This window comes from Rhincodon typus, chromosome 24, assembly GCF_021869965.1.
Source record: "Rhincodon typus isolate 14 chromosome 24, sRhiTyp1.1, whole genome shotgun sequence".
NCBI classification, from domain to species: Eukaryota; Metazoa; Chordata; class Chondrichthyes; order Orectolobiformes; family Rhincodontidae; genus Rhincodon; species Rhincodon typus.
Window position 1 is genome coordinate 37135837 of NC_063355.1, and position 12105 is coordinate 37147941.

At 41.1% G+C, this 12105-nt stretch overlaps 1 protein-coding gene across 1 annotated transcript in view; it reads left to right on the plus strand.

Annotated features, from left to right (window-relative positions):
* The first annotated feature begins 265 nt into the window (after positions 1–265).
* LOC109910584 (seizure 6-like protein) overlaps positions 266–12105 on the plus strand; it is a 240985-nt gene continuing 229145 nt past the window's right edge. The window contains exon 1 of the mRNA XM_020509799.2: positions 266–350. Within this exon, the coding sequence (XP_020365388.2) occupies positions 266–350 (85 nt within the window). The remainder of the gene's footprint in view (positions 351–12105) is intronic.

Genomic DNA, 12105 nt, shown 5'->3' on the forward strand with positions numbered 1-12105 from the left:
GCGGTGACGCATAGAGTCGATTCTGAGCGCCTCAGAATGCGAAAAGTGGCTCAGCTCTCGGCTCGCTGGTACACTCCCTCCCAAAACATGCTGTGGCAGCCAGGAGCTGAGTAAAGGGACAGGAAGGGAGGAGACAGAGAGAGAGAGAGAAAAGGGGCTGCATTCGGCGATCGCTACAGTCGCCGTGGGAGAAGCTACGAGTGGAAGGAAGATTCCCCTTTCTCTAAAATACATCCAGGGGCCGCTTGGAAATAAGGAAACGAGGATGTTGCCTCTTGGCCTGGGGAATTCCGGCGTCCTGTGGGTGCTCTACGCTTTCTTACTGCTGGGAATCCAAACCCGGGCGCAAGGTAAGATATTTTGGATCTACAGACTTCAAATCAGCTTTGGTAATGTACTCTTTCTGACCCTTTACTCAAATTCTTTTAATGTACTTTTTTCGGTACAATTTACCGTTTGCCTTGGCATTTGGAGATCCCGTCTATATGTCTGTGTAATCTGTACATGATTCTATCCAGTCTCGCCTCGGATTTCTTTCCCCAGTTAACCTTACTTCTGTTGCTGCCTCAGCTCGTTTTGCACTCTATTCTCTTTCTCTTGTCTTTTTCCTTTCCTTGCTTTAGAAACACACCCCCTACCCGTCCGCCCTCCACTCCCCCAAGCCTCTGACTTCCTTCATTCCCTTTCATCTTGCTTGGAATTCCTGCGTTTCACTTAAAAGATAAGAGATTTAAAGAGACAAAGACTGAGCCGCCCACGTACTGCTCCGTGATATTCCTTCCGTAGCCTCAGAACCAAACGCTAGCCCTTTCGATAGACTGACACGTAACTCCCTCTTCATATGTACGGTTTTTTTTTTTTAAAAAATGCGTTTAAACAGTTTTGATCCAGGTTACAAAATGCAAATATGAATCTGATTGTTCTTGTCTAAACCTGACCGACTCGAGAGGAGATGGAACGTGATAGCCTGACCGCTATAAATAGTTCTGGGCAACACACAGGACAGCATCAGTCAATCCAAAAGGAGCTAGTATTTTTGTGGGGAGTAAGATTATTCTGACTTGGGGAAGAATTGATTCCCTACTGGCTAGGAAGCGATCTCCCCAACATCTAATGACTGACCCTGTGAGTCTCCCTACCTTCACTGGCCGTCTAGTCATTTGGTAAGCTCCTTGTGTTAAAAGTCCATTTGTTTGGCTCTATTTCGGGACTTTGATTAGACTTTTAGCAGCTTATGTTGGAATGCGGTATCGGGAGCTATCTGTAAGCGATTAGGAGTACATGATGTACCCTGTTTGACTACCGACCAACTTTACTTTTGCCTCTCCCTTCTGCAAAAGAAAATAAGCGGTGTTACATTCAGTTCGCTGTCTCAGTGTAGGAGGGTCACCACAGCGGTACACTCTAGGATAAAAGTGGTAAAGTTTACATCGTACAACAATCCAACGACTGAAGCCCCTACTGTCAGAAACTAAATTCTTCCGCTTTACTTTCCCGTCATTGTCCATTTGGGGAATCTAACAGTGACAGGCAGTGCTGTCTGTGGTGCTTCAATGACAGTGAGGTAAAACAGAAACGTTCGACTCAACAATTTACCATTTTGACAATTGTCAAAGAGCTGCGGGATAGGAATGTGTTTTCTGTTTTGCAACGGAATACTCTCTCCCCGTTCAGGTGAAAGGAAAGGAATGAATCTAATTGTAAATGAGGCACTGTTTATTAAAATGATAACGATGATCGAAACACACACAGAAAAATAAGAGCGAAATGTGGAAGGTTGTTGATTTAGAAAGTCAAAAGCGTGAATCGAGTTCGAGGAATCAGTTTCAGCACCAGAGACGTGGATAGCTCCGAGTGCTCGCCTGAGCCCTGAACAAGAGCTCCAGCAGAGTCCCTGTGACTGACACTGGGAGCAGTAGTGGCAGACACGCCCCTGTAATGCAGCTCTTTTAAAAAAAATGTTACGCAGAGCTTGTGTCATAGATTCACATTCCTGTTTAAGTGTATCATAATAAAATGTTACGGAGCGCGGTGCGAAGCGTGATTCAAGTGTCAGAATCCTGTCTGAAGCAGTGCATGCTTGTAGATGATAGCCTCTGACTCACCCTATTCCTGTGATATGTTATTTTCCGAATGAATATCTCCCATCGATACAACCCGTCCTGCCCGATATTCACTCCAACAGCTCAAATGATCTGTCCTCAGATACACTAAGCTTCGCTGTGAGAAAGCTAAGTCATTTCTTCATTTTGTGGGGGCATTCCAACTCACCTCTCCGCACCTCCCCTTGCACCTGCTGGGGTATATGAATCCCAGTAGCCCGAAAATACCCCTGTCCAAATGGCGTTCTTTTTTAGTGAGGGGAGGCGATTAACTGTGGACATGGTGTGAAACAGTAATGCTCTCAATCTTGGCTTCACCTGTTCTCTACACATAGGAGTAAGAATCATTGGATAATCATCTGCACTTGGCAATTCTTTTGTAAGCCTTGGGTTTGTGAAAGGGTTTGTAGTTTGCCAGGATGAGGACAGACAAGGCCCAACCAGTCATTATCTGTTTTGAAGGGCTCAGTATCAGACAAGCTCCTGCAATTGTCCAAAATACCATTAGGGGAGCCATTTTACAACTGGTTGGCATTTTGCGGTACATTAATCCCAAGAAGTGTCAGAGAATCATCACCAGTGTCCCCCATCCCTGCCACAAATGGACCAAGATGCTGGCACCAATTTTGATAATGGAAAAACCCTATTTCTTACAGTCAAGATGTCCAAGAACATGCAGAAATCCAAATGTTCATGTGCTGGATAAACTAATGCAAAAAGGGTGTTCGTTATAAATAAGCTGTGACTGTAAAATGATGATCATCCACCCTGAATGCAAATCATTACTACACTTGTCACAACATGACTCCATTTGTTTAGAGGCAGTCTTTGGATCAAGAACACTGTAATCTTCTGGTGTCGCTTTTAAACTCATCTTCCTAACTCTCATTTTACAATTTATTAAAATGAATCACTTAGCACATGACACAACCATCATCACAGTGTTATTTATTTCTTTACTTGTGCATATAAATAATAATAGGCCAAAATGCCATTAAAATAAATTAGATAAAATTAAAGATTTGTATGATCTAGCATAAAATGCTGAAACTGCAATACTCTGTAACAGAGCTCTAAATTGTGCTTTTTTTGCCTGTGATGTTTTCCTTTGGGGTAAAGAGAACAAAAAGGAGGCAGTTTCTAAAGTATTAAAGTAGTGGGCTAAGAATTATATAAAAATAAGGCTAAGGAGACACAAAATGATTAGGAAGTATTTTTCAATAAATTAGGTTCAAGAACATTAAAGGAAATGTCAATTATCCCTATAAATAATTCTTCAAACAGGTGAAAAAGCAACAGGGATGAAAAGATTCCAGAAATAACATGTTAAGTATCCAGGGAACAGCAAACTCTGTAAACAAATTATTTTCTGTGTTTGTTGAGCAGCCTGTCCAGCACCATAAATTGAATTTCTAGTGTGGGCAGAGCTTGTAATATAGGAAATAGATATTTTAGTTACTGATATACCTAGGAATTTAAGGAAAAATGTATTCAATAATATTTAAATATTAATATCTATTGTGTCCTCATCAAATGCACTGGAACTCCTTCTGGTTTGGAAGGACTTCACACAAACATTCTTGAGGAAACTGTTGGCAAGTTTAATCATATCCTTCTTATTATTTTCAAGGAATTATTTAAAGCAGGATCTGAGTCTGATGACATCCTTTAATGAGGGCAAAAGGAAACAGCTGACTTTTGTAATTGGCGTCTGACCCACAAGGGCAGTTTCAGATCTGATGACAAGTTGAAATTATCACCTATTTTCTACATTCCTACATACGCTGTAGTTCTTACATTGGAATGGTGATGGTACTGCAAACGTACTTCACTGATTTTAATTTTAGAAATGAGTTGAAGATCAGGATAGAAACAAATATGCTGAATTAGTTATCCCACAAAAAGGAAACATGGGAAGACACAAATCAAGATCACAAGAATCAAGGAAAGAATGACTGTTGAGTGGGCAATGACATTTAGAGTGGCAAGAAGTGGAATAATGAATACAAGAAAGAAACAGAAATAATAATTCAGACAGGGTAAAGGACCCAATATAGGAGATGGACCGGAAGATGTTTGTGGATAGTTCACAGAATAGCACATTATGGCATCAGTAATGAATGGTAACGGGATATTGGGATGTTCAGTCAAAGATATCGAGTACAAAAAATACGAGTTAATAACAAGTTTGTAAAAGACACTGATATGACCTTATCTAGAGTGTCAGTTTTGATTGCTGCATTAACATACTGTGCCATGATCACCACTGAATGTAGTAGTGAAAACATCACATCCCTGTGTGGCTTGATAGACCTTAAGTTTTATTTTATGTTCATCATGGAGGTCAGTCCCTGAACATATTCACAAGAGGCTGCCACTGTACTCTTAACAAATGAACATAAATGTTTACTACACTAAAAAAAACCAAACTATTTTACATTCGACAAGAACTATTCAAACAGTCTAAATACAAGCAGAAAGAAAAATTAATCCTTCTTATCCCAACAATACTCTTACAGATGTTCAAATCTCAGTAAGGAGTACTCCCTGTCTCCTTGCTGAAACTTCTCGTTCAGCTGGTATGGCTGTAATCCATGTTATTTTAAAGTTGATGCTATTTTATTCAGTTAATGTCTCTCCATGAGACCCTTCAAGCAAGCTGTTAACTCAGTACATTATTACTTAACAAGGATTCCCAAAACTCATGATTCCAACAGCTTTGCTTTCTTTTCTGACACACACACACACACACATTTCTGCTTCTGGAGGATTTTTTCCTTACTGACTTGTGATCATCTCAGGACCTCTCCTCAGCCCTCCTATTGATCTCTGCACCACCACCCCACCCCCAACTCCCCCACCCCCCACATGAATCTGATTGTGGCTTGTCCCTCTCTGGTGGTCATAAAACTCAAGTCACTAAACACATTTGCTATTATCTCCTCAGGTGGCTAGCTGGTCATTTAACTGAAATCACATAACTTCTTGAAATTGCTGTTTTGAACTCAATGCCCAAAAATAGTCAATTTTTCACAGAACTGAAAACCTAGATCTATTTTGCTCCCAAGTTTCTCAGTAGTAATAATATGTTATGAACCTTCATAACAATAGGCTTTGGCTGCAATGCAGAGAAAGGTACTCATACTAACACCCAGTTTAGAGCATCTGATCTATAAGTAGGGGGTAAATAGCATGGGAAGAAAGTGGGTCCAGTGGAATGGTAGAACAGTGTTAATATTATTATGTTAATAGTAGTGCAGTGAGATCTGGATCAACTGGGCCAGTGGGCCGAGAAATGGCAGGTGGAGTCTAATTTATATAAATGCAAGGTGTTGCATTTTGGTGGGTCAAACTAGGACAGGACTTATACAGTCCTGGGGAGTGTTATAGAACAAAGAGTTTCAGGGGTACAGGTTCATAGCTTCTGAAAGTGGAGTCACAGGTAGACAGGGTGATGAAAAAGTCTTTCGGCATTTTTGCTTTCATCAGTCAGAGCATCAAGTATAGAAGTTGGGACGTCTGGTTGCAGCTATACAAGATGTTGGTAAGGCCACATGTGAAGTACTGCATACAGTTCTGGTTGCCCATTTTTCCCTGGAGCGTAGGAGACCGAGGGGTAACCTTATAGAGATCTATAAAATCATGAAAGGCATAGATAGGGTAGATAGCCAACAGCTATTCCCGATGATAGAGGAGTCTAAAACTACAGGGCGTAGGTTTGAGGTGAGAGGAGAGAGATACATTAGGGTCCAAAGGGGCAAATTTTTCACACAGAGGGTGGTGAGAGTCTGGAACAGGTTGCCGGAGGTCATGGTGAAAGTGAGTACAATTTTGTCATTTGAGAAACATTTAGACACATTCATGGCTGGGGTCACTATGGACGGGTATGGACCAAGTGCAGGAAAATGAGACTAGTTTAATTGTGAAAACTGGGTGGATGGGCCTGTTTCCATGCTGTTAATTCTATGATTCTATGACTAAGTCAGGATAATGCTCTGAAAACATGACAACTGGGCAGTTTTAAGTCAATTAATTAATTAATCTAGAATAAGCAGCTCATTTAAAATGAGTATGCAATGACAGGATTGTCATAAAAAGCCATCTGGTTCATTAATGTCTTTGATGGGAGGAAATCTGCCATCCTTCGCCAGTCAAGCTCAAATGTGACTTCAGTCCACAGCAATGTGATTGACTCTTAATTGCCCCTTTGAAATGGTCTAGCAAGCCACTCAGTTGTCTCAAACCATGAGAGAAAAATCAGTGTGGGTATAACTACAGCAGATGGGACATTGGTTTAAGAAGTTCACCCAACGTCGCCAACTTCTCAAGGGCCTTAATGGATGCATAATAAATACAAGACTTGCTCACAATCCAATAATGAATAGGAAAATGCTGGAAACAGGTCAGGTAGCATTTGTGGACAAGACAATATTATAGACCTGGACAAAAGAGACAGAGAGTTGAACAGCTATTTACAAAAGTGAAAAATTCTGAAGTATTCAATTTGGAACAGATAAGCACGACTTTAGGGTTTTTCTGGTGTTGTATATATTTACTTGCCACAACTTCTGAATGAATGATTTCAGCAATGTACTCGGTAGAAAATAAATGTTTTTTTGCTAGGAAGGAGGAGAAGCTAATTTTCTAGGGCTCCAAACACTGGAATCTGATTAGAAAGTGATATTGGCAGAAGTATGTCAGATGGGGAATTATGCACAGCATGGGATACAGATGAAGAACAGAACATAACCAATTCATTAAAGAGGTATTTTAAGAAATGAAACAAGTGAGTGCTTAAAGGTCATGTCATACACTAACTCCAGAACAAAGTAGGTCAAAAATATAGACTTCGCAGACTTTCAAAAGTGACTTCATTATGTGGCTGTTGGTTAAGATTGACAACGATTTGTAGTCATTAATACACAATTACCACATGAATAATTGCTTTAAAAACCCCTTAGAAAGCTTCTAATTATTTGTTGACACAATTGGAATGACGAAGACTTTAACTGCATGAGCAGCCATTTCTTTCACTGCAGAAAACAATTGCCAAAGCAAAATTTACTGCATCATCAACAAGTGAACAGTTATATAGTTCACACGGAAAAATATAAGCTTTGATTTGGTTTTGACAAGAACTGATGATGAACTACAGATATTCTACTTTTACAATGATTTAGATTTGGAATATCAGCTACATGTTCTATTGGGTTGGAATAAGATGTTTACCTTAATTTTTGTATCTCACACATGCCCCATTTTGATCACTTGAATTTAGCTTTCGGTAGTCTCCGAATCTCTGAATCTCCCTGCCTTGCTACCTCTCCCTCCTACTTTATGACTCACCTTAAAAATGACCTTAAGTAAAAAGTGCTGGAGAAATTTGACAGGTCTGGTCGCATCTGTGGAGAGAGAAAAGAGTTAATGCTTCAATTCCAATGATTCTTCTTTGGGACTCTGTTTGATCAAGCTTTGAATCACCTGTTTCAATATCTCCTTAATTGTTCACAACACTCCAATGAAACACCTCAGGGTATAACATCATAAAACATGCTACAAAAATCAAGTTGTCATTAATTTGACAGACAAATGGTTGTCTTTTTTATACCTTGTGACTGAATGTTCAAGCTATCATATGATGTATAACACTCAAATTCTGATTGGTTATGAATAGCAATTTTTTATGATAATCTTCAATTACTGATTTTCTTTGACTGGCATGGCATTTATTATCTGTCCCTAGTTGCCCTGTAGGGGATGGTGATGAGCCATCTTGAACCACTGCAGTCCTTGAGGTGTAGGTGCACCCACAGTGCTGTTAGGAAGTTCCAGGAGTCAAGCCAGTGACACATGAAGGAATTATGATATAGTTCCAAGTCAGGATGGTGAGTATCTTGGAGGTGAACATGCAGGCAGTGGTGTTCCCATGTAACTGCTGCTCTAGCATTTTTGATGATCGTGATTGCAGGTTTGGAAGATGTTGCTAAGGAGCATTGGTGAATTTCTGCTGTATAATGTGTAGACACACTGCTTCTACTAAGCATCAGTGGTGGTGGCAGAGAATGTTTGTGGATGTGGTGCCAATCAAGGAAGCTGTTTTGTCCTGGATGTTTTGAAGTTTCTTTGGTATTGTTTGAGCTGTGTGTATCCAGGCAAGCAGGGAGCATTCCATTACACTCCAGACTAGTGCCTTGTAGACGGTAGACAGGCTTTGGGAAGTTAGGAACTTGCTGTTCAGGCTGTGAGCATTTTCCTTTCGATTGGGTCAAAATTTCTCTCTATCTAATCTCATGTAACTCACACATACTATTTTGTTCCTCTTTGCATAAGGGGCCAATCAAATGTTGTTTGTTCCTAACAATTCCGTATTTTTAAAATAACTTTTCCAGAATATTTGCCCTTTTTGCTTAATAGGGATTTGATGCTTCAAATGCTGTTTTACTGGTACTTTTATCTCAAATACCTGCCTTAGATGTTTGCTTTTACATTTTTCAACCTCAGTGTGAAAGATGTGAGATTCCCACAGGCACCAGTCAATGATGGTATTCTGATCAATTCCAAGGACATAACTGAAGTAAAATATCAAATCATGGAAGGACAATATTCTTGTCACAGTTCATTAATTTTAAGAGACAGGTTTATTTCACAAGTAATGTACCGTGTGGTTTTCATTGCCATGCCTTTGTTACATTAGACTCAATTATTCCAATATTCTCCTGGCAGGCCTTCCAATCCATGCACTTTCTAAACTATAAGCTCATCCAAAATATGCTGTTCATGTCCTAACTCACATAAAATCTGCTTGTTCATCACTCTACTGCAATATGCTGGCCTATAAGGGCTCCTAACTAAGCAGGGCCTCAATTTTAAGATGTTTATCTTGATTTTGAACCTTCCGTGGCCTAACTCCTTCCTATTTTTGGAACCCATCTCCAATCCAACATCCCTCCTAGATTTCTGTGATCCTTCAATTCTGGCCTCTTGTACATCCCCAATTTGTATCATTCCACTGTTGTCAGCCATACATCAACTGCCTGTGTCCTTAGTTCTGAAATACTCTCTCTAAAGCTGTCTATCTTGCGGCTGCTGTCTCCTTCCTTAAGTGATAGCATAAAACTGAACTCTTTGACCACATTTTTGGCCCTCATATGTGGTCCAGTGTCAATTTTGTGTTTGAGGAATGCCAGGGGTCAAAATGAATATATTTTCACTGGCTCATTATGGGATTTCTTAAGGGCTCATTTTTGATTTTGGGGGATTTTTTTTCACTTTGAAGGCTGAATTTTCATCTTCGCTAACTCTGTCATTAGGTGAAATGGAGTTGAGATCTCCTGGACTTGAGAATAACTGGTAAGGTTAGGATTGTGTTAATCTCTCATGTCCACAGTCATAGAGAGTCATAGAGTCATACAGCATGGAAACAGATCCTTCGGTCCAACCAGTCCATGCAGAGCATTATTTCAAAATTAATCCCACCTGCCGTGCTTGGCCTGTATCCCTCCAAACGTTTCTTATTCATGAACTTAACTAAATGTCTTTTAAATGTTGCAACTGTACCTGCATCCACTACTGCCTCTGGAAGTTCATTCCCCACATGAGAGTGGTGGGCGTGTAGAATGCACTGCCAGCAGTGGTAGTGGATTCAGACACTTTAGAGACTTTTAAGCGACTCTTGGATAGGCACATGGAGGATGGTAAAATGTAGGGTATGCAGGGTAGTTTGATCTTAGTAGGATGATAGGTCGGCACAACATTGTGGGCCAAAGGGCCTGTACTGTTCTATGAACCACTCTCTGTGTAAAAAAATTGACCCTCATGTCTTTTTAAAAGCTTTCTCCTCTCACCTTAAAACTATGCCCCCCTAGTCTTGAAATCCCCACCCTAGGGAAAAGACATCTGTCATTCACCTTATCTATGCCCCTCATGATTTTATGGACCTCTTTAAGGTTATCCCTCAACCTCCTACGCTCCAGTGAAAAAAGTCCCAGCCTATCCAGCCTCTCCTTTTAACTCAAACCCTCCATTCCCGGCAACATCGTGGTAAATCTCTTCTGAGTCAGTTAGGACCTCTCCTGCATTTGTGTTGACATATAGGATACTTGGAATCACAGACACCACAGTTATTAAATTGGTACATATTATCAACAAATTTCTTTTTTCAATGACTGACACATACTTCATAAAAAGCACAGTCATTGCTAGGATTCATTAAGTATGACTTCAGGATTTCCTGGATCCTCGTCAGCTTGGTTGGCTGACTCCCCTTGGCAGCTTCTCTTCCTCTCCCATTTTACAGCCACCTTACTTCTCACTTCACCAGACCTACTCTTGCTTCTACCAGCCTCACCCAGCAAACTGGCTGCTCCTCACCCCCTCAGCCTTGTCCTGCAAACTTAGAGAACATAATTTCTTCAATGTCTCCTCATGGGACAAGTCCAACACAACCACACCCCTGCTCCTCCGAAACTCATACTCTATCACCACCACCATCCTACAAAGCAGTCTGATGTGTCTCCATTGTGCTCAGTCTGTGGCATATATGTCCTTGCTTAGGGGAGGGGATCAAAACTGTCCACAGTCCACCAGATGCAGTTTAAGCAAGGCTCTACACAATGCAAACAGGCACCCTCCAGGTCGTGGCACATCGTGCCAGCTGCCTATCCCAGGCTTCACTGCTGCAACTCCCCTTCTCGCTTTTCTTCCATCACACACTTACATCTGACAGGTTAATAATGAGCCTGTCAGCTGGCAACACCAGGGAGAAGCAGCCTGTGATTGGAGGAGAAGCTCCTTTCAAGATTTCTGCATTCCATGTAAGGGGGCGGGTGGAGCGGGTACAACATTTTTCTGATTGGTTGACCCCTTGATTCAATTTTCCTGGGCAACTTGGCCACTTTTGCTTGCCGTCCTTGTGTATTTTGAGCATTGGAGGACATTCCAGTGAAGTTCTTTGGGATATTTTAAAATGAGAAAAGGGGTAATATAAATGTAAGTTGTTGTTGAATGCACTGTCATCCATATTCCACAGAATCTGCTGAATATTCTTTAGTACAATCATTTTTGAGATGACGATGTGATGGATGCATAAAAATAAATCAATGCAGGTGGTTTTTGAAAGAGTGCCATGTTTTGCCAAGGGCACAATATTTAGTGGCAGCATTGGAAACAGGTGTACAACACAGGAATATGAAAATAAAGAAGATGGGAGCATGAGCAGACCATTCAGCCCGTCGAGCTGGCTCTACCATTCAACTCAGTCATGGTTGAGTTGCAACCTGATTGCTATTTTCCCACATTATCCTCTTATCTATTGATACCTTTAATATCCAGAAACCGATTGATTTCTCAATCGAATATACTCAATGGCTAACGCTCCACAGCCCTCTGAGGTGGAGAATTATAAAGATGTAGCACTTTTTGAGTGAAGAAATTGCTCCTCCTCTGAGTCCTAAAAAGCCAAATATCCATTCTTTGATGTATCCTCTATATCTACACCTCACCCCCACTCCAACTCCCCTACCAATAAAATCATCTTTCTTCTATTGAGGCACGCAAGAATTTTGTATCCCTCAATGAGATCACTTCTTATTCTTCTAAACTTAGAGAACATAGCTTCCTCAATGTCTCCTCACAGGACAGGTCCCACACAACCACATCCCTGTCCCTCCAAACCCCATGCTTCCATCACCACCATCCCACAAAGCAGTCCGATGTGTCTTCATTGTGCTCACTCATAGAATCACGGAATCCCTGCAAAGTGGAAACAGGCCCTTTGGCCCAACAAGTCCACACCGACTCTCACAGCATCCCATCCAGACCTATCCCCCTATAATGCACCTAGTCTACACATCCTTGGTCACTCTGAGCAATTTAGCATTGCCAATCCACCTAGCCTGCACATCTTTGGACTGTGGGAGGAAACCAGAGCGCCCGGAGGAAACCCACACAGACACGGGGAAAATGTACAACTCCACACAGACAGTCGCCCGAGGGTGGAATTGAA